The sequence below is a fragment of the Otolemur garnettii genome, unplaced genomic scaffold, assembly GCF_000181295.1.
Source record: "Otolemur garnettii isolate 467f Iridium unplaced genomic scaffold, OtoGar3 scaffold00066, whole genome shotgun sequence".
Lineage (NCBI taxonomy): Eukaryota > Metazoa > Chordata > Mammalia > Primates > Galagidae > Otolemur > Otolemur garnettii.
This window is the reverse complement of record NW_003852461.1, coordinates 6,193,446-6,220,544: the sequence shown is the minus strand read 5'-3', so window position 1 is coordinate 6,220,544 and position 27,099 is coordinate 6,193,446. Positions and strand designations below refer to the sequence as shown.

General features: G+C 44.7%; 1 protein-coding gene across 5 annotated transcripts in view; it reads right to left on the bottom strand.

The window, feature by feature from the left end:
- The window catches only part of FGGY (FGGY carbohydrate kinase domain containing), a 417,013-nt gene that overhangs the window by 360,578 nt on the left and 29,336 nt on the right, over positions 1 to 27,099 (bottom strand). For all 5 annotated transcript variants that reach the window (XM_023515082.1, XM_012807209.2, XM_023515085.1 and 2 more), the window contains exons 3-4: positions 23,291 to 23,402; positions 15,801 to 15,952 (exon numbers count right to left, since the gene is read on the bottom strand). In XM_023515082.1, coding sequence (XP_023370850.1) covers positions 15,801 to 15,952; positions 23,291 to 23,402 — 264 coding nt within the window. The remainder of the gene's footprint in view (positions 1 to 15,800; positions 15,953 to 23,290; positions 23,403 to 27,099) is intronic.

The window sequence follows — 27,099 nt, the reverse complement described above, 5'->3', positions numbered from 1 at the left end:
GGAGACTGAGCTGGGAGTGGAGGGAAGAGGGGACTGAGCTGGGAGTGGAGGGAAGGGGAGGAGACTGAGCTGGGAGTGGAGGAAGGGGGACTGAGTTGGGAGTGGAGGGAAGAGGGGGAGACTGAGCTGGGAGTGGAGGGAAGGGGCAGTCCAAGGAAGGGGTTGAGGGAAGGGGCAGTCGAAGGAAGGAGTAGGGGGATGCAGGGCCACCTCCCTTGGGCCACTGCCCAAGAAAGCACAGGAGGGGGCATCAGCCACACCTGGGGCCCTGCTGAAGGAGCCACCAGAAGGTGGCTCTGAGAGACAGGTGCTCAAGTGCAGTCTCAGGTAAATGGGATCTATATTAGACACCAAGTCAGAAAGAATGGGAACCACTGTCAGCGCTTCAGTGAAGAGGGACGTGAGAACACAGGACCCCGTGGCCTACAGGGAACAGGAGGCAGGAGCTCCAGTTTCCAGTCCATTTCTGATAGAGAAAGTGGAGACAGTCAAAGAAAAGAATGGGGAGAGAAAATGAAACAAGAAAAATTAAATAGCAGAGGAGGAAGTAAAAACAAAAGATGGAGGGACGAAGAGACCAAAGAAAAGCGGGAGGAAGAGAAAGGTTCACAAGACGTGAAGGAAATGGGTGGGCAACAAGAGCAGGGCCCTGTCAACGTCCTGACAAGACAAAGCCCGGGGCAGGGAGGGCAGAAGAAGCCTCGCTAGCAGTCTGCAAGCTGCCTCTCCCCTGGACAATGAAGTCATGGCTGATGTCACTGCCTCTGAGTCACACGCCCCCCAAGAGAGGTGGAAAGGGCCCTTTCTGGTATTCAGCCCCACCCTCCCGGGCAAGTGGGGTTAATTCACTGCTTTATCCTCGGTCACTGTCTAGTCTAGTCCTGAGATGACTGAAGCAGGGACAGCTGCTCTGTCTACCCAGGGAAGACACTGCAGCCTCCCAAGAGCTCTGGCCTCCTCTTCTACAGGGTTCTCTGGTCCCGGTCTTGAGATGGGACAGTCAGAAAAGCTGAGGCAAACAGCTTCTGGCTTCACTCTGATTGTGGGTGGGGAAACTCACTCCATCTCCTGAGACCCCCAAAGGAAATCCCCCCAATGAACAGCATGGAATATAGACAAGGGACGTAAAGGAATATCTGCGTGACGCACAGTGCCACCTTCTCACGCCCTGAGGTCTCGCCACTCCAAGTCTGCAGCCCTAGGAAGGTCTCAGCTCCCCAGATTACCACCCAACGACCCTGACAAACTACCCCACCCCAACCACCTGTCACCTAACCCCAAAGCACCTGCTGGCCCCCTGGCCTGCATATCACTTTCCCCCCTCACCTCTCTACCCTAACGGGGCCATATTCCCAGAGTGGCCCAAATGTCCATGCCACTAACACCCCACTGTGACGTCATCTCTTTTGTCTCCTTTCTAGAATCTGGGCACCTTAAGGTCAGAGACTCCTTTTTGTCTTGACTGATATACTCCCAATATTTAACAAAGTACCTGAAATAGAACAAATTTTTAATAAATATTTGTTGAACAAATGGATGACCTTGAACAATGCTGGCAGCACTGCAATATTCTTAGAACATTTCTAGAACACATGCCCATTCTCACAGCCATCCTCTGGAGAAATCTGGGAGGTACAGATACCCTACAAGGCACTACGAGAGCCAGTGAAACACTCCTGGAAGCATCTCTCAGGGGTATCACGGGATGGACTTACCTTCTCCCTGACTCCTCTCCTCTCCACCCTACCCCGTTCTGCCACACAGATAGAGAGCCTCCCTCAGCCCACTCCCACCTGCTCAGACAGGAACGATACCCTCTCCCCAGTTGTTGCAAAGATTAAAAAGTACCATTTTTTTAAGTGTTTGCCCTAAGAACACTCCATTTCCATTCACTTTTACATTCTTAACCGCAGGTCAAATATACGAAAAAAAAAAACACGCCTCACTCACTTTCGTTCCAAATACCAACTTTTTTTGTCATCACCATCTGAAAATCTAGCACTGCCACCAGCTCTCCATAATTTGCCTTTTGATTCATACAATTACCTTATCATCAACACCACTTTATAGACAGGACACTAGGCAGCATGGGTGAAAGGCAGATACGTGGAAAGCCTGGCCCCGTGAACTCCAAACCCAACACTCGCTCCCCACTGCCCACTGCTGCTTCCCAGGACGTGGGAGGTGCTCAGTAAACACTTGCACCATGACTCACGCCCTTTCTCAGGTCCCCCGGCTTGTCTCTGACCTCCAGCCAAGGCCTTGGGCCGAGACAACCGCTACAGGCCTCACTCAGGTCCCTGGTCTCCTTGCCCTCTCATTCCCAGAACGCCAGGCAGGAGGAGAGCTCCAGCTGCTCTAAATCCCAGACCATGGGCTGGTAATGGTCCAGGACCAGCAATTTTCACTGATCAGTGGTGAAGTAATAAGAAGAAGAAGAATTACCAAAAAATACAGTCCTATTACTAATAACATTGCGAACAGTTAATCAGTAAGGTAAGAGGGAGACCTTATCTCCTGATTGCTGCTTTGGTGCACTTGGTAAGCTCCAACCCCCAGATGTGTTAGCAATGCTGGGGAAATGAAGGCCCACACCACAGCTCCTACCTTTCTCAAAGGCATGAAGGGAAAGCAGGTTCAGCAGGGCATAGCCCCTTGCTCAGGCAGCTCTCTGACGTCCTCTGACCACCCCCTAGCTTTACATTTTTGAAGACACAGACCATTGAGATTATAAAGCCTAAAGTCACCAAAAAAACAGCTTTGTGAGAGGCTGCTGATCCCTGTGTATGGGAAGGGGGGCACATAGTTAACATCAGACTTGCTTTTGTGACTGAGGCCCCTTCCAAGTTTTACCCAATTCACAGTCTCTCCGTGCAGGGAGGGTTCAGACAGACACTGGTCTTCATAGATGTCCCTGAATCACTTTGCCATGGAGCTGGCAGAGGGGGTTCTGTCCACACAGGGACAAGCTCCACTGAGATCGCAGCTGCGTAAGAACTTTAGGACTTCTGAGTTTGGGAGACGAAAGGAACTAGGCCCATCATTTATTCATCCTTTCCTTTCCAACTACAAATACTTAAGGGGGGATGCAAAAACGAACAAGAGGTCAGTTCCTCAAGAGGCACAATGTACGACAGCACAAAGAAAAGCGGCTGTGGGCAGGAATGCGCGCCCAGACGCAAGCGTGATTCTTTCATTCCGAATCTGATTTCGGACGTCTAAACCTTTGATAAACCTTAAATTTAGATCAGACAAATGTGTTATCTGGGATTTGAAACTCAAACAATGAGAACTGGCTTTCCCTGTCCAGTGTCTTATCTGCAGAGGAGACAGAGGCACCTCGCCTGATGAAGGCTGGAATCCGACCAGCCAGCCTTTACAGTGACTTTTTAAATTATTTCTTAAAAACCAGTGTTTACATTCCAACATCGTCAGAGGTAATCATCTATGAGACAGTCCCCCATCCTCATCTTCTTCATCTGTAAAGTAAGTGGTAACGCCTACCTCCCAGGATTTCCGTAAGAAGGAATGAGACAGAAGAATTCAAGTGCACGGAAAATATTTAATCAAGTCGAGTGCAGGTGTCAATGGATGAGACAGCAATCAAACAAGGTCAATATCTGCACTAGAACTTATTAAATACTTCAGAACAGTATTTGACTTTTAATATGCCACAGTGTAACAACATCTTAACTTACCCCCAAAACTAACTTCAAGGACAGAAAATGATAATGGCAGACGGCAGACAACGGTTCTGAGTATGCACTATTTCGACTTTTTTGTATGATTGAAATTCTCAATAATAAAATGCTGGGGGGAAATGGCTTTCCTAGCCTCTTGCTCTTGATCCTGGACATGGGCACTCCCGGAGACAAAGAGTAAGACCAGCTTCCTCCTCATCCCCCATCGCCCAGCACAGAACATTGTTTCTAGATGAAAGTCTGTTTCACTGATTAAATGAATGTAACCTTACAATAGCAGAACAGCTATTTTCATTTTAGATGATAGGGGGAAAAGTAATACTAACCTTGATGGTCAGAAAAATGAGATTTACGAGGTCTGACAATTAAGTTCATGAACTTATCTTAGAAAAAGTGTTTTGAAGGGTGGACTAGGCACTGGCTTAGGCGCATAGCTTCCCAAGGGCAGCACTCTGAAGGTGACAGTGGTGATATTCAGCAATAAGGGATGTACCATGTTTCCCTGAAAATAAGACCTACCCCCAAAATAAGCCCTAGCAGGATTTCTATACATTTGTTAAATATAAGTCCTACCCTGATAATAAGACCTAGTGATGGGTCTTATGCAGATACTCTGCATAGCCACGCCTTGCATTTCAGCGTGGATCAGTAAGGAAGACTGGAATACCTTTTATCTGCCGCAGCTCCTTTCTCCAAGCCATTAGCATGTGGTAACCGCAGTCGCAGGCATCCTATTGCGCACGTGCGAACGGCTAGGGGAAAGGAGTTCATGCATCACTAGTGCCAGCCCCACCAACAAGGTCAGTTCCCCCTGAAGAAGATGACTTAACTATATTTGAATAAATGTAGATTGTTGTATTATACTTAATAAAAATAAGACATCCCCTGAAAATAAGCCCTAGTGTGTCTTCTTGAGAAAAAATAAATATAAGACAGTGTCTTATTTTCGGGGAAACACGTAGCACTTTTTCTAGGATGAGCTCTCAAACTTAATTGTCCGACCTTGTCCCTACCCTCCAGAAGAATCCCGTTTTGTGTCCTCTTGGGCGTTCAGCCCGCTGCCTTCCTCGCCTCAGTGAACACCAGTTACCCTGCACCTCCAGCCTTCCAAGGCGACACTTCGTGGGCTCTGAGTTACTGTACCGAGCACCCATTAAAGGCACTGTCTTTTTTAGTATCTTTTCTAAAGACAATATTATCCTTTAATAGGTGTGACCCCCATTTTCACCACAGTGAAAGAATAATTTTGTTCAATTTTTGTTTAACACAGAATCAGACAATATGGGCATAGGGCCAGCCTAATTTAGCAATCTTTTCTATCTCTGATTACACTGCAAACTCTTAGAAGGAGCCAACATTCCTACACAGCAGTCAAGAAGACTAACAAGGAAACTGAGCCTGGGGTCTGCAGTGCTACGGTCATAGGCTGCTGCTGGATGGCCAGGAGACCCGGGTTCATTCAGCAAGTGTTTCTGGAGTGTGTTTTCAACACCAAGCACCGTGCTTAGCCCTGGGGTACAACAATAAGGGATGTGGAAACCAACTTGGTCCCCACTCTTATAGAGCTAAGAATCCTCCAACCCAAATGAGGAAGGAGCGTGATACAGCAGAAAAAAGGGCCTTCCCTAAGGTTCAGTGTTGATACCCGTGAACAAGCCATTTCATCTCTTCAAGCTTTATCGGATTCATCTGTAAGACGTGGGAAACAGCAATATTTATCTTATGAGATCACGTCATAGATCACATAAAGAAAATTACTTGTGAAAGTCTGCCATAAGCCATAAACTAAAATTAAAAAAATAGTAGTAGAGTAATAGCTGACATTTATTAAATGTTACAAGGTATCTGTCCAAAAACTTTTTTGGTCTGTATTTCAAAATCACTTTGTTGGACTATAAACTAAAAGAACACAGTATATTTGGCATAAATACGTGCAAATACAAAGATAATAAGGAAAGGACTCACTGCCCAGGTAGAAGCACTGTCTGTATTTAGTTACGAAGCCCAGTTTATAGGCAGACCACCCCAGAGAGAAAATCCACAACACACGCCCTAACAGCAGCTGACACAACATACGCATCGCTCAAAGGCTGGAGGAGTCCGGTCTGAGATACGGGGCCCTGGGATAAACATTCTAAAGAGAGGTCTCTGGACTTAGATAAGCCTTAGATTCTTGTAGGGGGGACGGGTGCAACTTAACAGGGTATCCACAGCAGGAGTCCAGAGACACAGAAGGGAGGCCCAGAAGAATTACTGGAGCTTTCACTCTGCACGTAAAATAATCTGTGACTCAGGTAACAGGCCTGCAGCCAAGGGGCGGCTCTGGGGTGGAAAGGAGCAGCAGTGCTCCTCCAAACCTCGTTTTCCACAATGGGGAAAATTAGTTTACACTGGCCGTGCAGCGGACCTTCACTTTGGAATGGAAAGATCAGACAGATACACCCAGCAATTGAAAACGGCATGAGAGATGATGTAATAACCTCATCCATCCATCCAAATATGGACTGAGTTATTAATGTTAGATGTTAAGTGGTGCTGAAGAGGCACTGAGCTAGGTAAGGCACAGTATCTTGTAATAAATTCAAGAACAGAGGTGAGTGGAGAATGGGACAGGGGACAGGTGGCAGGACTCTAACCGTACTAGACACAGAAGGTCAAAGAAGGCTTCCTGGAGGAAGTGATGGCTGAGTCTTGAACATTAGTAGAAGTTTTTCTGGTGAAGGAAGAAATTATTATAAGTTTGCCAGGGAGTAGGAAAAAACTTGAGCAAAGAGCCAGAGGTGTGAGAGAATATGGGCACAGAATCACTGGAGCCACCAACCAAGAATTCGCCATCTGGAAAGTCTTTCCATGTCTCCGAGCACTTGTTATAGGAAAAGTAATGATGGATTCCTTGAACAAATTCCCGCGCCTGGGTCTCACATTCAAACACCCAGAGGGGTGGGGCTGAAGAGGGAAAAGAGTGAAGCAGGCTGGGGTGGGACGGTGGCTAATGAAGAAGGCCAGCCCATTCCAAAGCGGGTGGCCCCTACTCAGCTCCGGCCCATTCCTTCCGCATGGAAATGTGGGCCCTGTACTGCCAGGTTCTTTCAACATCTTTCTTCTGGAGAAGAAGGGTGGGTCAGACCCAACTGTGGTGGCCAGATTCCGCCTGCAGCCCCGGCCAGTGGCAGGAAACAAGCGCCTTTTAAGAACAGGCAGGGAGGGGCAATGGCGAGAGTCCAGGGTCTGGCCACAGACCAGGTGAGAGTCGGGCTCCACAGGGCAGTGGCTGTGTGGCTCTGGAAATGCTGCCTACACCACCTGCGTCCTGGTTTGTCCACATTGTCACACATACTGTCAAACTATGTCGCTGAGGGGCTTAAATGAAGTTCAGCCTACGAGATCCCTAGTAAGATGCTTTTAAGGAAAGTAAGACCCCAAAGAAACAATTCCCACACTAAATCATGGGAGTTGTCAACCAGAAAGGTTAGCTATAAGATATTTTTTTTTAGTGGAAAATTACTAAGAAGAAATTAAAGCATAGCACTGTGCTATGACAGGAGCAAACTGTGCTAACCCTGGACAATGCCCCATTATTAATGGTTTTTGTGTATAGGGCCAGTCTTTTTTTTTTTTTGTATACTAATAATTTCCTAAAAGAAACACATTTGTAAGACTGTTCATTTGGTCGTCTTTCCCCTCCCCCAACATTACAGCATAAACTTTGTTGTTGCTACACAAATATTTACTACCTACTTAGCACTTCTGCCAGAGTGATTTTTTTTTTTAAGTCATAAAACAGACTGTGTCACACCCATGCTTAAAATCCATCCACCATTTCCCACTGCTCTTGGAATAAAATCCAAATTCCTGCCATGGGCTCCAGGCTGGGCATGCTCTGGCCCCCACCCACTTGGTCCAGCCCACCTCCTACTGCTCTGTGCCCTGCTCACACCCGCCCATCCAGGCTGACCTCCCCCACCACCCCCAGGGAACGTGATGCTTCTCCTTCCCGACAATCTCATCATTCAGGTCAAATAAAACTTCCCAAAAGAGATCCATGCTAGCCATGCCAAATCTGTTCATCTCTGCTTTTCTTCAACAGAAAACAGAATCACTGCATGTATGTGTGTACTTGTGTGTGTGTCTCCTTGGCTAAATTCTGCCCCTCCTCCTAGACTATGTGCTCCCAGAAGCTCCTCCAGGGTCCTCGTGTCCCCGCAATGCCTATCACCCAGGACACACTCAAGACTTGTGAAATGAAGCAGTGAACCAACTCCCCCTTGCTCACAGCTTCAGTCCCGCCTGTCATCTGCCAGTGTCTTCCCTGAGCAAGTTTGTACAAAGCCTGCAAAGCAAACACTTGAAGAGGTAGGTAGGAGGGCCAATTGGGAATGAGCCCATACTCTGGACATGAAATACCAAAGTTTAAATCCCAGCCTTGCCACTTATTAGCTGAGTGACCTTGAGCAAGCTGCTTAAAAGTTTCTGTGCCCGATTCGTCTCCTGTAAAAGAAGAGAATCAGGGCCTTGGTAGGGTAGATGTGTGAAACAGATGAATTAACCTGGATAAAATGCTTAGACTAGCACTTCCCAGATACATAAGATACATAAGCTACATACTTCAGAGCCTGTTTTCATTTGTTTTCTCGTTCTGTTCTTACTGCTTTGTTGATCTGTACCTTTATTGTTATGAGATTATAATTCTCGATGGCAGAGACTACTTCTAGATTCCCACACTGAACTGCACAGGCTCCCAGAAGGTGCAGGATAAGGAGACGGAGCTACGGTGTGGTCCCTGACATGGGCTCACTTACATGGGGTGAGACAGCAAGTGAGTTCTTGAACAGTTTTGAGCTTCTAGTTCCTCACCTATAAAAAAAGACACTATCTATCTCACAATACTGAGGTGGATTAAATAAAATAATCCTTGTGAAATAAAATAAATCTGGGGCTGAAGGCATGGGTAAGTTTTATTTAAAAAAAAAAAAAAGTAGCAGGTACTCAAGCACCTTCTAAATCAATCAGCTTCACAGCGCAGGGCCGGCTACCTCCTGGGATAGGTCTTCTGCATCAGATGCAGATGCTTCAAATGCGTGAATGGTTCTGAAAATACGTTTCTCGCCCTGCTACCATCTACTTCCCATGATTGTCTCTGACAACTTGATGGTAGTTTCTAGATGTTTTCCTTAGCTACTAGTCAAAAGAAAAAAAAAATACACCACTCATTACAGCCATCTCCATGAAATAAAATATTCCAGTATTTAAAATTCTCTCAATTGGTAACAGGACTTTACTGAAATGCCCCCCCCTTTTTATTTTTTTTGAGACAGAGCCTCAAGCTGTTGCCCTGGGTAGAGTGCTGTGGCATCACAGCTCATAGCAACCTCAACTCCTGGGCTCAAGCGAGTCTCCTGCCTCAGCTTCCCAAGTAGCTGGGACCACAGGCACCTGCCACAACGCCCAGCCATTTTTGTTTTTTGGTTGCAGCCGTCATTGTTGTTTGGTGGGCCTGGGCTGGATTCAAACCCGCCACCTTAGGTGTATGTAGCTGGCACTTTAGCCACTGGAGCCACAGGTGCTGAGCCTGAAATGCCCCTTAATAGAGACAAGCATTTATAAATAAAATGGCCTTGAAAATGAAAAGTACCATTAGAATGTTTTCTATATAAACTATTTTACAAACTTACAATAATTCCCTAAGACTGATAATAATATCCTCATTTTACAGGTCAGCACTTTAAGACTCAGATCAGTTGAGTTGGCTTGTCCAAGGTCCCATAATTGGTAAGTGATGGAGGAAGATTTAAACACAAGTGTGTCTGACTTCAAAGCCCATGCTTCTGGTTGTCGTTGTTGTTACAGAATTGTGTTGTATCTCCCAAAGTTCCTCAATATCTTACATTAGCTTTAGTGTTGAGACCTGATGAACACAGGGGAGCATTAGACCTATTCAAAAAATTTTAAGCCATAATAACTGAGAAAGACCAGAGTTTCCATCATAATGACATTTAAAAAAACAGAGACATTTCAAAGAAGGAAACTTAGAGTGCTTATCTCTCATAAAGTTCCAAGACTGAAAAAAGCCTTAAGACAGAGAAAGGATATTATTATATTATCAAGAAGAATAAACATATAGGGCCGGAAAAGGCATTAAAAATAAGTGGGGGAGTGGGTACAGTTGCTTATGACTTCAATCCCAGCACTTTAGGAGGCCGAGGCAGGAGGGCAGGAGCACAGGAATTTCAGGCCAGGCTGACAACATAGCAACCCCTTATATCTACAAAAACCAAAATAACTAACTAAGTAAATAAATAAATAAGGGGGGAGGTAAGCTTCTTATGTAATAAACTAGACCAGAAGAATAGTCTTTACTGACCTCAGCGGGGTTTTTTTCCCCCACAGTTCTTATTGCAAAGGACTCAACTGACGCTCTGCTCAGCTGGCAGGAAGTTATCAAACCACCTCTCTAAGCATCCAAACTCCCAGGTTCCTCCAAAAAGTCCACATATACCAGGAAAGGTACAACAGGACTAATCAGACAGTATTCACTCACTTTCCCTGTCTGTACCAGAACAGAAGCAGAGGGGTATGGACGAGGCCGATGGGACAGATGGACATATTTTCTTAGCCCATTGCCAGAATCCTCAGACCTTCCAGTCAGTTGGTTCCAGGACTCTGGAATGAACAACGAAAATCTCAAATTTACAAAATGATTCACTTTCTGCTCTGCTGACAATGGCTAAAGAAAGAAATGAGTTAAAAGACTCCTGGGTGAACAGCACGACTACAGCTTGGACTTGACCAAGCAAACACAAACAACGTAACCTAATTGTACCCTCATATTAATCTGAAATCTTAAAAAGTTTAAAATTTCAAAACAAACTGGTTGGAATATCGCCCCCATCGCACCTCCAAGCCACGTTAATTACTTTCCATTAACACTGAGTTGTCAGGAACAGCATCAGCCCGTTAACTCTCTCGACCTTCCTCCGTCTGCACCTTGTTACCCTATAATGTTTCACGTTTATAGAGCTAGGAGACTCCAGCTGCTCTAGCCTGACAGAACTTAATTTACATGTGCCCTTCATTAAGAATGAGAGTCAGAATCATTGAGACCAAATGGAAAAACCGGACTGCTGGGGGTTATGAAAAATTCAAATGGCATTTTCCCTTTTATCTGACAATTCTTATTAAGGAGACAGACGTCAACCCAAAACACATAAACCTTAAATGGAAAGGACGTTATTAAAATTCTATAGTGCAGGACGATGGCCCAAGAGATGCTGACCAACACTGGTCCTAGTATAGCTCTTCTGGCTTCAGACAGAAGACGGACCTCCACACACTGCCCAGACTCTGACATCTGATTCTAGGCTAAGGACACGCAAAACCTGAATGACAGCAATGCTGAAGTGAGTGGTCAGCTCTGACTCACCCCTCACAGCCAATCCGTCTCAGTGTCCTCTTGGTATTAATTATCCTCTAAAGATCTCCGGAACCCATCTCCTCTCCATACCACAGTGCCTAATTTAGGTCTCATTAGTTCTCACCTGGAGTACTGTGACAACCTCTTATTGGGTCATTCCAAGTATTCAAAAAATATGTATTTCGCACTATTATACATCAGCCATTTAATGAGGGATAGGAGTACAGCAATGGGCGAAATGGATAGAGCTGCCCTCCTCCTTTAAATCACAGTGGCTGACGGAGGAAAGCGTTATATAAATCATCATACTGACGTATCATTACAGTTTATGAAAGATACAATGACGCAAAATGAAGTGGGCACTGACAGGAGACTTCCTGTTTATTCCAGCCTCAGGAAAGCCATTTTTAAAAAAGCAACAATAACATGGAGACAAAATGATCAGGAAAAACAGGTGGTGAGTGAGCAGAGGGAAGAATATTCTGTGCAGAGCGGGTGGCGCTGTCAAGACCAGGAGTCAACAAACTTCTTCTATGCAGGTCTAGATGGCATACGTGTTCTGCTGGGAGGACAGAGTCTTTGTCTCTGAGTAATGCAAAAACATCCATATACAATATGTAAAAAAATCAGTGTGGTTGGAGTCCAGGAAAACATTATTTATAGGCACTGAAATTTTAATTTCATGTAATTTTCACAAGTCACAAGGTATTCTTCATTTTTTTATTATTTTTTTGGACACAGAGTGCCATGGCATCAAAGCTCACAGCAATCTCAAACTCTTGGACTTGAGCAATCCTCTTGCCTCAGCCTCCTGAGTAGCTGGGACTACAGGTGCCCACCCCTACACTGGGCTAGATTCCTATTTTTAGCAGAGATGGGGTCTTTCTCAGGCTGGGCTAGAACTGCTGAGCTCAAGGGATCCACCTGCCTCAGCCTCCTGGAGTTCTAGGATTACAGGCATGAGCCACAGTGCCTGGCCAATTCTTCTTTTGATTCTTTTTCAACCACTGGAAAATGTAAAGGCCATTCTTAGCTCCTAAGCCATCCACTAACAGGCAGCAGAGGACATTCGGATGAGGGGTGAGGCCAACCCCAGGCCAAGATCTAAGTGGATCCCTGAGAGTGGGTGAGAGTGAGCCAGGAGGTGAAAAACCCATCACAGGGGAGGTGGGGTGAGTGACATCACCGTCTCCAGGCCATCTCACAAACGCTCCAGAGTCGTTCTCTAGAACATGTGTCCTGTCTTCTCTGCTACACAAAAACTCCACTCCTATCTTGAGGCTCATGTTAAACTACCCCTGGGAAACTACTGATTTTCTCCACAGTATTCCTACAGCACAACGCTCAGCCCATCTTCTGCTCGCTCTGTTTCGAACCTGTCTCCCTCCACCAGCCTGTTCCTCTGCTCTCCTACCTCTGTCCCCAGGTGATGCTGTGCCGCTACTCCAGGGTAAGGTAGAGTCCGTATTGTCCCGGTTCCCAGAACTGTTTGGACTTCACTAATTAAGGAATGAACAGAAAGCAAATAAATGACATTCGAAGAACTTAGAACACAAAACCTCCTGCTTTCATTCTGAACGAGCACTTGAGCGGCTTCTGCTGCAGTATTAAGAGGAAGGTGCTGTGTCCTCATTCTCTGTAAGTGGGAGCCTGTCAGGTGCAAGAGCAGGAGTCTTTGGGATTAAAAGTGATGGAACGAGTCTCCAGGCCAGCAGCAGCAGCAGCACCTGGCAAAGGGTTGGAAATGCAAATCTGCAGATCCTCAGTCCCTACCCAGAGCTCCTGAGTCAGAACCTGCAGCTTGAGGAGATCTCCAGGTGATTCACTTACAAATGAAAATTGAGAAGCACCACAGCCATCATGGCCAGGCTGGAAGGAGTTAAGGAGAAGATGCTAAAACTGATTTTAAAAGTCTTTCTCATTTTGAATTTGCAATCATGCTAAAACCAAAGGGATTCCTAGCAGGAATCCTTGTGTGCTTACTCCTTGAAGAAACTCAAATGGGTGGGAGGCTTAACCTGCACGTAAATACAAAGTGAGCCAATGTTTAGAAACTTAGAAAAGTCTGAAAGGGAATTGATTTTTTTTTAAATAAATAGAAGATGCTCTTAGAAGGTCACAGCCGCTGCTGTGTCATCTATAACTTAATTATTTCTTATGGGCTTTGCTGAGTGTGGTTTGATCTCAGGGGCAAGACAGCAAGCACCCTGAGAGGGCCCTGCCAGATGTACACTTAGATCTCCCGGGACGTGCAGCTTGACAGGGTCTCACTCTGGCTCACACTGGTCTTGAACTCCTGAGCTCAGGCAGTCCACCTGCCTGGGCCTCCGAGAGTGCTCGGATTGCACTGGACCCAGAAGACACTGGTTTATGACTGGTAACAGCCACATCAATCAAAGACTTGGAAACTCAAGTGCAGGTGAGACGACAAAGGGTCACCCTAAAATGTCAACAAGGCCAAAGAGGAATAATGTGGGGCCAAGAGTACACAGGAAAGGAAGGTCAGAAGGTCAGAAGATGTGGATTTAAATCCCAGCCCTGCTGCTTCCCAGATGGAATGGTAATTAACCTCTCTGAAATTCAGTAGAATACTGGATAGTAAAAGAATTGATTTGGGAGTTAGCCAGTCTTAGGTTCAAGTCCTGACGTTGTCAAGTACTTACTGTGTCACTTTGGGTGAGTTACTTTACTCTCTGACCTTACAGGTACTAAATAAAGACCTACTGATGAAGTGACGACCCTCTGCCCAATCCACCTCACTTAGTACAACTCTGTTGTCTTGTGTTTTTTCTATGTTGACAAGAAAATGGTAATATGTCCAACACATTTCTTTTCTTGCAATAAAGTTTACCCTGGCCTAAACACCACCACTGCCCTCGTTCCCCAAGTTGCCGGCTTCGGGGAAGAATTTTATTTTTTATTTTATTTTTATATTTATTTGTGAGACAAAGTCTCACTCAGTCATCCTGGGGTAGAGTGCTGTGGCATCACAGTTCACAGCAACCTCAATCTCTTGGGCTCACGCAATCCTCTTGCCTCAGCCTCCTGAGTAGCAGGGACTACAGGCGCTTACCACAAGGCACGGATAGTTTTCCTGTATTTGGTAGAGACAGGGGTCTCACTCTTGCTGACTGGTCTTGAACTCCTGAGCTCAGGCAACCCACCTGCTGCAGTCTCCTAGAATGCCAGGATTACAAGTGTGAGCCACCATGCCAGACGCAAGATTTTATAGCAGTAATGCACGACATGATGGAATGAGCTGGGATTTAGACCCAGCAGACACTGTTTTAAATTCTGGCCCTGTACTCTCTTTGAGAAAGCCAGATACCCCTCCCTCAGCCTTAGTTTCCCGTGCTGCCTACCAGGCAGAGTTTGATAGGATGAAATCAGTGGATGGGAATACAACACAAAGCAGAGCGTGGACGCAGGGCAAAGCAGTTCTGTATTCTGATTTGTGTCTCAGTGTGAACTGAAGTCAGGTTTTTAGAATGACCTAATCCAACTCTCTATGAATGGAAAAAGTGAGGCCTGAGATGAGAAGGGCTTTTCCCAAAGCACACAATTAGAGTCACAGTAGAGTTGGAAGATCCTTGAAAACTCCTAAGAAACTTGTGTTTTCAAACTCTTAGCAACCACAGAAGCCCTTCCGCAGACCAAAACTTACACAACAGCTGAATCTAGAAAACGAACACGAGGCAGCCTGCCTGACGCAGAAGCCCTTTCCTCTTACCCCTCTCCTGCCCCACGGTGGCAATCGTGGGGCACCTTCTTAGCTACCCCTAAGCTCCCTCATCTCCATACACAATTTGAGCAACAGAAGGCTCAGCCCGCCTGAAACCCCAGAGCCAGTGTGGGAATCACAGCAGCGCTTGCTCTCAGACGGAGTCTCTAGTCACCAGACCACCGACGGGTTTTCAAGTCCCTGAGGTTCCCAAAGGACCTGAACTTTCTCACACACCCATCTCTAACGGGAACCATGAAGTTGACATCACCGTTCTCCACACTTCATAAAGGAGTCCTAACATCTGGAAATGGGAACCATCTGCAGGAGGTTTGACCGGAGATGGCCACATCATTCAAGGACCTGGAAACTCGTGCAGGTGAGATGAGAAACGGACACCCTAAAATGTTAACAAGGCCGAAGAGGAATAATGTGGGGCTAAGAGTATACAGGAAAGGCAGGCTCTGGTCAGAAGACCAGGATTTAAATCCCAGCTCTGCTGCTTCCCAGTTGGAATGATAATTAACCTCTCTGAACTTCAGTAGAGTACTGGGTATTAAAACAACTGATTTTGGAGTTAGCCAGTCTTAGGTTCAAATCCCGACTTAGTCAAGTACTTACTGTGTCCCTTTGGGTGAGTCAGTTTACTCTTGGAGCTTTAGTTTCCTTGTCAACAAAATAGAGACCCTTAAGCAAACAAACAAAAAACCCTACTTCATAGGGTCCCTGTTAACATTCAAAGAGATAAAGTACTTATCCCAGGGCCTGGCATGAATTCAGCACACAGAAATGGGTGTGACCTAACTGCAACCCGACCAATAAAACAGGATTGACCTTCTTCCTAGAGCTGCAGACTCTGTGAAGGGAGATGGACTTCAGCAGGCTGCTTGGCACATGCAGACTCACCATCTAAGGAACCCCCCCAGGATCCTCAGCCTCCTCTCTTCCATCAATGCCATGCACTCACCTCTTTCAGCCACAGCAGCTTCGGGGCCTGCATTTCCACCGACATCACGCCCCCGATGTACCGCAGGACGCTGTGCCGGGTTGCGTTTATCCTGTGGACCTGACTGACAGCTCGGTGGTCCAGCCACATGATGATATTTCGATGGGAATCCCCTAGTGGAAAGGAGAGATAAGGACGGACGTGAATTGGGGCCTTCAAAGTCAAGGAAACAATTATAGATTCCCAAAGGCAAAATGCTGTGTAACTTCTGTAATTTCTTGTACCAAGTAGGAGCACAGCCAGAGGACATCGGCCAGGCCAATGAGTGCGCAGTGTCTAAACCATGGGGGGGGGTGTTCCCCAGGATTGAGGATCTAGGTGAAAACCAGCCAACATCTACCAATTAGTTATGGTTCCATTCATTCTCTCTCAACTTCTTCCCCTTCTTTCCTATCCCTTCAGTTCTAAGAAAATCTTCTGGGCACACATTCAGGGAAAGAGCCTGTGAATTAAGACTGAGACAATACTTCATCTGTCAAAGATGTCTCCCTCAAACAGGGACATTTACCTTGAGAAATAATAGCACATCTAATAGCTACACAATAGCATTTATCTGCATCTATTCTCAGTTCTTCTGGGAATTTTAATTAAGATTAGATCATTTAAGTGTTTTGGAGGTTTGGTTTGGTTTTGAGACAGTCTCAGTTTGTGACCCTCAGTAGACTACCACAGCATCACAGCTCACAGCAACCTCAAACACTTGGGCTCAAGCAATCCTCTTGCCTCAGCCTCCCAAGCAGCTGGACTACAGGTGCCCGCCACAATGCCCGGCTATTTTTAGAGACAGGGTCTCACTCTAGTTCAGGCTGCTCTCCAACTCCTGAGCTCAGGCAAGCTGCCCACCTTGGTCTTTCAGAGTGCTAGGATTATAGGTGTGAGCCACCGCACTAGGCCTAAGTGTTTTTTTTTTTTAATTTCAGAACATGTTTTATTGATGTGCTTTGTTTTTATACAGATGGAGTCAAAGTTGTAAGTGTTCTTTTCCTCATCTACTTGGTTTGTTTGGTGGAACAGGGAACAATTAAGTTTAGGGGTTAAGCAGACCCAAAGGTGGAGATACCCTCCGAAAGGTACCAAATGAAAGATTGTGCACTGGAAGATACGGCAAGCCCTTTCCACAAAGGAGGTCCTTAGGGGCAGTGAGTTGTAAGAGCAGAATTTAAAGCCAGTTGGAAAAGGAGCACCCTCCCTCCCCTGCCTCTAGCACCTGACACACACATGGCAACTGCCCCCTCCCTTCCTCCAGCCTCTGCTAACCTGGCACATACTGACAGGGAAGCCAGTGAGCCTTGCACAGCCCTCTGACTCTTCTGATGGCAGGATGCAGAGGATAGCAGTGATCAGAGATGACCGGAGAAAAGGCAAAAGAGCACCCAGCAGTCACTGAGCCAGGCGTTTTCACATATTATTTTATTTATTGGCAAAACAACTGCATATAAGAGGCTCACTAAGAGGGCATGTTTCTAATGTTAGCCCTGAGCTGAACACTTTATACACGTTATCTCATTTAATCCTCAAGATAATCTTCCAATATGGGTATTTCTACCCCCATTTCTCAACAACAGACTCCTGAGGGCGAAGACATGTTCAAGGTCTCCCAGCTGGGAGATGCGAAAAGTGCGTTGTAGAACCAGATCTGCAGAGAAGAAACAAACTGATAACCAGAATAAACTAGAGTTACACATACTAACATGACTGCCAACACTAGCTGAGATGTTTCAAAACGCAAAGTCCTCCTCCCTCCATACCTGTGGGTTCCCCATCCATGGATTCAACCAACCCAACTGTGGATGGAAAATATTTTTAGAAAAACAAAGAAGCAAGTGGTGGGGTCGCATCAGTACTGAACATGGTACAAACTTTTCTTGCCATTATTCCCTAAGTTATACAGCATTACACTTATTTATATAGCATTGACATTGTATTATACGTAATCTAGAGACGACTTAAAGCATAAGGGAGAGTATGTGCGGGTTATATGTAAACACTACACCAATTCACAGAAGAGACTTGTGCATCCTTGGGCTCTAGCCTTGGAGGGAGGTCTTGGAATTAATCCCCCACAGATAATAAGGGATAACTGTATATTGTTTGTTGTTGAGGGTATCCACATATACAGTAAAGCACACACACAAAAAGGCTTTATGAACAGCGGAATGGTTACCTGCAGGAGGTGGAAGGGGAAGGATGGGCTGAAGTTACAAATACTTCTTAAAAAGGAAAAAAAAAAGATCTGAGGCAGGGAGGTGCCTATGGCTCAAAGGAGTAGGGCGCCAGCCCCATATACCAGAGGTGGCGGGTTCAAACCCAGCTCCAGCCAAAAACTGCAAAAAATAAATTAATTAATTAAATAAAATAAAAGATCTGATGCAAATAAAGTTTATTGTTTATCCTCAGTGTAGGTAGATAGGAGGTTATTTTACTTTCTTTACTCCTCTACATCTTTGAAAAGAATTTTTTATACTAAAACTTTTATAAAAGCCAACCTACGAAGATATCTAAATAAGGTCATCGGCATAACAGGGTAAGGGCTCTGTCACTGGCTTGGGTAAATGGAAAGATTTCAAGTCTAACAAAAGCTCTAAAAACAATGGCAATGTCTTGCGAATAAGACAAAGTACATGAGACCTTCCCCAGGCTGATATCAGAAATTAATTTTTTAAACAACAGAGTGGTTTTACTGTATAACAGAATTGCTCACAGCTCTGGTTCTCAAAACCAGTAGCATACGAGAATCACTTGGGTAACTTCTAAAAAGACTGATATCCAGGTCCCATTCTAGAGCCATCAGTGACGCAGGAGGTGGGTGTGCGCACATGCATACGCCTGTACATGTGGGCGGATGGTGCTGGGGGGGGGACAATCTCAGTGTTGTTTCTGAACTATTATACAGAATGTATCTATAGTTGCTTCAAGGCAGAATCGCCGGTTGCAAAACTTACACCTACAGTAAAAACAGACACATCAGCTGCTCCTGCCTCTACATAAAGGGCCCTCGAAACGTAGCCAGAACATACAATGAAAATCATACAGAATCCTGTATCCCAGCACTCTGGGAGGCCAAGGAGAGTGAATCACTTGAGCTCAGGAGTTCAAGACCAGCCTGAGCAAGATTGAGACCAACCCCACCTCTACTAAAAATAGAAAAAAATAGTGGGCATTGTGGCGGGTGCTACTCGGGAGGCTGAGGCAGAAGGATGTCTTAAGCCCAAGAGTTTGAGGTTGCTGTGAGCTATGATGCCACAGCACTCTACCCAGGGTGACAGAGGGAGACTCCAAATTGTACAGAATCACTCACTTTATCGTATTTATTAGAATTATTAACGAACAATTTTCACTTCAGAAAAAACCTGAGAAGTTACACATTTCTCAGTTCCTAAAGAAGACTGAAAATAAACAACTCAACGGAAAACTCGTCTAATCTCTTACTGGGCCCCTACTACACGGCAGGCAGTCCTGGGTCCTGGGCTGCCCAGAAGCACGTATGTCTGCCTTGCAGGAACACATGCGGTCCAGTTGGTGTGTGCTGACTGGCTGCCAGAACGGAAGCCCCACGTGCGAGAGGGCAGTGGAAGAGCGCAGGGAAGACCTGTTAGCTGAGCCTAAGGCTGCACACACAGCTTCCAAAAGGCCGGACAGCTTTATTTACTTCTGCAAGTCGCTGGAGAAGAAGAGTGATGGAACGAGTCCTGCACAGCAGAGACAGCAGGTGACTCAGGGCACAGGCCAAGAAGACGTCATCCTGTAGGATAACTGGAAATGGAATTGGAGCTACCTCAGTTTCCCCAGGGTAAGTCTTTTGAACACTTCACCAAGATGTGGTCCAGGAATACTAGTAGAGAGGAGAAAATTACTACAAATCAGCCAAAAACATCTAAATGTTATGGTTCTGGTGCACAGAGACGCCCAGGTCTTAACTTCCTCTCCCAGCCCCAGTTATCACTTTGGTTCCTCCCCCTCCCAACGGCTTCCCTGGCTGGGCTGACACCACAGAGTGGGCTCTGAGCTCCCTGGGCTGCTGCAGGGGCAGGAGAGCACCCAGAGCCTGCACTGCTGTCCACCCCGCACTGCTATGATCTTCAGGGAACAAAGAAGAATCAAGCAAGTAAACACAGACGAGGATGAGACTGTTTTATCACACGATGACGCTTATTACTCCTAAACCGTTCTGCTTAAACCGGCCAGTTTCTGTTTTTCATGCTTTGGGTTAACATCTAACAGTGGCAGTGCTCCTGCCCGTCTGCTTTGGTTCTAATGGTGACTGGGGTCGTCTGTAACCTCCCGGATCCCACTCCCTGCTCCTCACAATCACCCCCATTGACCAAGCAGGCCTGGGTCACTGCCACACAGGTAGAAGCGGTCCTTAGAGATGCTTTATAGCACCTTTAGATTATAATTTCATTTTCTAGCACAGCATAATCCATTTCAGATAAGATCTAACCTTCATACAATCTGTTGAAAGGTAGGAAACTGATGAGGGCACCTGCAGCTGGACGCATGTGATGAACGGGCACAGTTTACCCTTTTCGGTGGAGCACAGTTATTTCAACACTTATAATTAGGGCTGTAACTGAGCTACCCTCTCAAGAGAGGGCCTGTTAACAGGAGGCCATTGCACCTACAATGAAAACAAAGATGGCATCGGAGCTCTCCTCTCCCACTTCAAGCTGCTGTTCCTAGTATTTTAACTGTCCATTCATCTGTGCCCCGTGAGTCTCCACGTACCAAAATTTCCAAGGAAACATTTTAAAATTATCAATCGCCAAAATTATCAATGTCCCTACCCAAGCCGACTGAATACAAATGTTGGGGGTAAGGCCAATGAATTGGTAATTTTTTAAACTACCAATTAAATGTTATAATTCATTTATTTCTACTTTGAGACAGAATCTCGTTCTGTGCCCAGGCTAGAATGTCATGGCATCAGCCTAGCTCACAGCAACCTCAAACCCCTGGGCTGAAGAGATCCTCCTGCCTCAGTCTCCAGAGTAGCGGGGACTATAGGCACCCACCACAATGACTGACTAATTATGTGTATTTTTAGTAGAGATGGGGGGGGTCTCACTCTTGTTCAGATGGGTCTTGAACTCCTGACCTCAAGCAATTCACCCTCCTCGGTCTCCCAGAGTGCTAGGATTAGAGGTGTGAGCCACTGGGCCTAGCCTGAAGTAGTGATTTTTGAAAAAGATCTCCAGATGATGCTAACACACAATCAGAGGGGGAAAAACAAACATGCACTTCAGTCGATCAGAAGGTACAGATGCCATGAAACAGGACTCCTGACATCTAAAGTCCCACCCTAATCAGGCTCTCTACAGGGGCTTTACGGAGCCAAGTCTCTTCCTAACCCCCACCCCCGCCAGCCACCCCATTCATACCAATTGCTCTTTAAGCTTCTAACTTCTAAGACATGATCCCTGGCCTCCATGGGACACTTCTAACTCTCACTAACAGTAGCAAGAGACAGCAGCCCCAATGAATAATCGCCTGACCTCTACTTCTGTAAAGCCGATTCTAACTCTATCACTGGCAGGAGGCACCTGACCCACAGCATCCCCAACAGACAAGCGCCTGACCTCTACTTATATTAAAGCCAATAAAGGAAGCCCTGACAGCCCCCCAGGGGGCCGAATCCCTGCCGAGCACACCTCGTCATCTGTTAGAGACAGGTGCTGCCACTGAGCTGAGTCTGACGGCTCAATACCACTTCTCTGGACTCTGAGGCTGCCCTGCCCTGGGCCTGAACAATACCAATGGGGCAAGCAAACGGCCACTGAGAATCAATCAGGGCCACTCAGATTCATCTTGGAAGCCCCGGCACTTCCTAAGGCAGACCTTGGCATATCGTAGCTGTTAATAAACGTGGCAAGAAGTTAGGGGTGGGGAGGAGTGTGTGTGTGTGTGCAAGTTGTCATCACCACTGTGCTCTGATCACTCATCTGTTTGCACACCTTTTCAGCACAGGTCATTTATATGACAGTAATCACCATTTGTGCATCAGGGCCATGGAAGTTAGTGGGACATACTCTCTTCACTTGAAAAATTCAAAATCTGATCAAACTCGCTTTTTGAGCATTTTCAGTGTTAGGCTCTCACTTAATTCTCACAGCAAAGCTATTGCTTCAGGACTCCAGTTCTTTCAGAGGAGGAAACAGTGACATGCAGACCTAAGGGACTCACCCGAGGTGTCACACTCGGCAACAGCAGACCTGTGAACCAGTCCCTGCCTGGCTCCAGCTCTGTTGTGTCCAGGTGTGCTCTCTACCACGTCACAGCCAACAGTTGAGAAAGGTGCTGCTGCAGCAGGGTCCAGAACTAAGGTTCTTAAACAGACTCTAGCACCAAACATGTTTGCAATGGTTGCTATCTTGGCAACAGCTGGATGACAATGGTGGCCTAGAGACACCCCCCCCTTTAGATAGGGCTGTAATCTCCAGTGCACTGCAGGCTCCGTCACTCCCTAATGTCTTCCACCCATTACAAGGTTAAACACTGATTGAAATTTATCTTTGCACATGTGCTGTTGTTCTCAAACCTAACTCAATTTACTCACTTGAATCACCTACCTGGCGACTGCAGAATGAACACAAGCCCGCTGCTAGCATTTCTGGCTAAAGTCCCCCAGAGAGACATGACCTCACCTGCCCTGAACTATCTTGAGGACAGGCCCAAGTGGCACTTTACATTTCTGTAGTCACAATGTCTATTAGAACAACATGATCAAATGTGAACAATTTTTGGTCTGACCACTGAAAAGAGAGAAGCAATCTGCTTCTACTTCTATGGGATACACAGGTCACGATGAAAGTTCTAAAACAGGCTGTGTGATGGTCCATTATTTCCCTTCCTAGAAACACAGTTGACATGTTTCTGTTTTGACTCACCCATGCACATTTCATCTCACTCAGCTTACAGGTGTTGCTGTGAGGGCTTCATTTGTTTCTGTCCTCACGGATTTTACATTTCTCAATTTTTGTGTATCTCAAAACTTTCATAATGACCCATGTACATGATCCTATCTACCTTGTTCCACGTCCTTTAAAAGGACTTGTCTCACCCATTCAAATGAACATGGACTAGGCACTTCACACACACAGTGGCTGAAGGCTCTGCCATCCCAGAAACATCCAAACCACCTGTCTGCTTCCTGGCTACTCACTCCGAGCTAATGACCCTGTGTCTCCCTTCATCAGGCTCTCTGCTGTGGCTCCTGTGCTTTGTGAAGTCACGTCTCCCCTCACCCAGTTCCAACACCACCATGCTCATGCCAGTTACTGTCCAGCGTTTTCACTTCTGGGACATGATTTCTGTTCCCTTCCCTCTACCTCTGAACCTCACTGTCAGAGGCAAGAAATGCCTGACCCAAGTTTCACCTGGATTCTCTGATCTATCAACCAAGTCTGCCCCGGCTGATCCCCCATCACCAGGAAAAGGAAGAGGAAGGGTCCTACCTTCATGGTTCACTGGTAGAGGGCGAAACTGCTTATCCAGGATAACCAGAGAACACGTGGCATCAAACCCAAGTCCTCGGATTTGGTTTAAATCGATCCCTTGTACAACTTTCTGTTTTAAAACAAACAAAAGCATAAATCAGAACACCAGGGTTTGAAATGTTGAAGGACAAATTACAACTAGAATAAATCACAAAAAAGAAAAAAGATTATAACATTAAACAGATAAAAGTTATTATCACTAAAATACCAAACGATCTTAAAAATTAATAAGAAAATAATCACCAATTGAAAATTAAGCAAAGGACCCAAAAAGTCACCTTATAAAATAAAAAGAAATGGTTGAAGAGCATACGATAATATTCTCAACTACAATTAGGTAAGTGCAAATAAAAATATACCAAAATTTTTGCTTTTCATATGGCAAAAATGTAAAAGATTAATAGTATAAGTTGCTATCTCTTATCCAAAATGCTTAGGACCAGAAATGTTTTAGATTTCAGAAATTTTGGGTTTTGGAATATTTGCATATACACAATGAGATATCTTGAAGATTGAAACTAAGTCTAAATAGGAGATTCATTTATGTTTCATATACACTCTACATACATAGCCTGATGATAATGTTCTAGAATATTTTTAATAATTTTGCACACGAAACAAAGTTTTGTACACTGAACCATCAGAAAGCAAGCGTGTTCCTGTCTCAGTCACCCATGTGGCACCACGATGGGGCCCCAAAAGTGCTACTTTTGATGCCGCTGTGAACAGAATGATTTTCTTAATTTCGTTTTTGCTATGTAGTTGCTAGTACGTAGAAATACAGTTAATTTTTCTATGTTAATCTTGCATCCTATATGATCTAATGGACTTTCTTATTAGTTCTAGCATCTCTTCTTTTGTAGATCCTTTCGCTTTCTTTTCTGTTTAGCCAGTATGAGGTGTCAACTTCACTGGATTGAGGGACGGCTGCGTGGCTGGTAAAGCATCGTTTCTGGTTCTGCCTGTGACAGTGTTTCTAGAGACTGACATGTGTGTCAGTCCCCTGGGAGAGGAAGACCCACCCTCAGGGTGGGCAGGTGCCATCTGGTCAGCTGCTGGGCCGTGAGAACAAGGCAGACAGAAGAAGGGGGTATCAGCTTGTTTAGCTTCTCCACTCTCTCCCTTCCGGGGCAGGACGCCTTTTCCTGCTGTTCCTGAACATCAGAGTCTGGATTCTTTGGCCTTTGTACTTGGGGCTTGCACCAGTAGCCCGCGGGGGCTCTCAGCCCTTTGGTCTCAGACTAGGGGCTGTGCTCTCAGCTTCCCTAACTTTGAGGCTTTCAGACCCGGACTCCGCAAAGCTCCTGCCTCCCTGGGAACCGTGTTGCAGGCTTCCCTCACTCTCCAGCCTGCGGACAGCCTGGCATGGGTCTTCACCTCTAATGGCATGAGCCAATCTCCCCCCATCATACGCGTCTCCTGCTGATTCCATCCCTCTGGAGAACTCTGACTAATACGCTCAGGAATGAATTTCTCAAAGTAAATTTAGAACCTTTACCCTGAAAACTACCAAATATTGCTACAAATGGTAGAAATATACCATACTCATAAAATGGAAATACGTCATTGTTAAGATGGCAATCTCTTCAAATTAATCTATAGATCTACACAATTTCTCTTAAAATCCTAGTAGATTTTATTTACTTATTTTTTGGGTGGACACCCACAAGCTATTCCTAACATGTATACAGAAATGCGAAGGTCACAGAAGAGCCTAAACACTTTTGAAAAAAGATGAACAAACTTGGAAGGCTCATGTCACCTGATTTAACAATTTGCTATACAACTAGCATTACCAAGTCAATGTAGTGTTGGCATAAGGATAAATGTATAAATCAATAGAACAGAATAGAATATAAGGAACAAATCAAAACATCTACGGCCAATTGGTTTTTGATAAAAGTGCCAAGACAATTCAATGGGGAAAAGAGAGACTATTTGTCCTTCTAGAACTAAATGACTACATTAAAAAAAAAAAAAGAACTTTAACTCTTAACTCACACTCCCTGTACAGAAATTAACTCAAATTGTATCATATTCCTAAATGTAAAAATTAAAACTATAAAATCTATAGAAAAAAAGAGAAGGAAATCTTTATGACTTTGGGTTAGACAAAGATTTCTTAAAACAACTGACAGATTTGACTTCATCAAAATTTTAAAATTCTCCTCTTCAAAAGAAATAATTATAAAATGAAAATATAAGCTATAGACTGGAAGAAAATATTTGCAAATCATACATCTGATCATATACTTACATATAGAATATAAGAAGAACTCTTATAAAGAACGCTTACAAAAAAACCCCACACAATTAGAAAAAGGGCAATGACCTAAGAAGACACTGTGCCAAAGATGACATATAAATGACAAACTCCACGTCGTCAGTTATTAAGGAAATGCAAATTGAAATCACAATGAGATACCACCGCACTCTTTCTAGAGCAGTAATATTTGACAACTGATGACACCAAGTGTTGGAGAACTGTGGAAAAAGTAGACAATGTAACTGAAGAAAAACTTGAGCAGGTTTTTAAACCTAACTTACCACACAACCCAGCAATTACACTCCTAGGTGTCTACCCAAGAAAAATAAAAACATATGTAAACATGAAGACTTTATGTGAATATTCACAGCAGACCTATTTGTAATATCCCCAAGCTGGAAACAAACCTAATATCCATCATAGTCTAACAAAAGGTTAGACAAAGTGTGGTATGTCCATACAATGGAATACTACGCAGGAAGAAAGAGGCAGGAACCACTGGTATGTGTAACAACACAGTCGACCCTTGGAAACACAGGGCTAAGTGAAAAGACACAGACACAAAAAACAAACCTTGTATGATTTCATTCCCACAAAAGTCCCTTCACAGAGCAACTCTAAAGACGGAAGACAGATAAACCATTAACTATGACTAAGGTTAGAGATTATGCAAACAGATTATTATCTTTAATAATCTAGAGGATTATTGCAAACTTTTAGAGCAATAAAAATATTCTACATTGGAGTATGGTCATGACTGCACAAACGTATAAATCTACTAAGATCACACATTTACAGTGGCTAAATTTTATGGTATATTAATGATGCCTTATGCTGTTAAACATTTTTTAAAAAGCTATAAAATAGACATCCATGAGATATTAATAAATTTTTTAAAAAAAGAATATGTTTCCTCTGAGGGAGGAACTGTAGGTGGAGGAGTTAGATTTTTCATTTGTTTGTGTGATGTTTAAAGCTGTAGAGTAATAACATTTACTGATTAATTATACTTGATATTTTTATTTCTATGGTTTCCTTTTTTGAAAAAGAGTGAGTGACCATATGGATTCCATTAACTTAAAATATGACAATAACTTTTAATATCCCATAGAAGTCAACCCAAAAACGTCCATCCCCATTTAGTGAAATTCACCTTAAAATTTATAACCCTTCTTTTTTCCTACTTGGGAAAAAGACTGTAACTTAGAATTCCATTTCTTACTTTTTAACATGTTGCTTAAACAAGAGTTACACGTAATTATTAGAGATTTATAACAAAGAAAAACATTTGTTAAGAATATTAACAGTAAATATCACACATATTGAGCATCTGAGCATCTCCTATGTGCCATGTGCTTTCCATAGATCATCTTATTTAATCCTTATAAAGCCTCCAAAAGAAACATTTAATATAAAACAAGTGAAGAGAAGGGTGAGGGACAGGCACAGGGAGGCTAAGGAACTGGCCCATGTCACACAGCCGGCAGATGGCGGGGTCAGA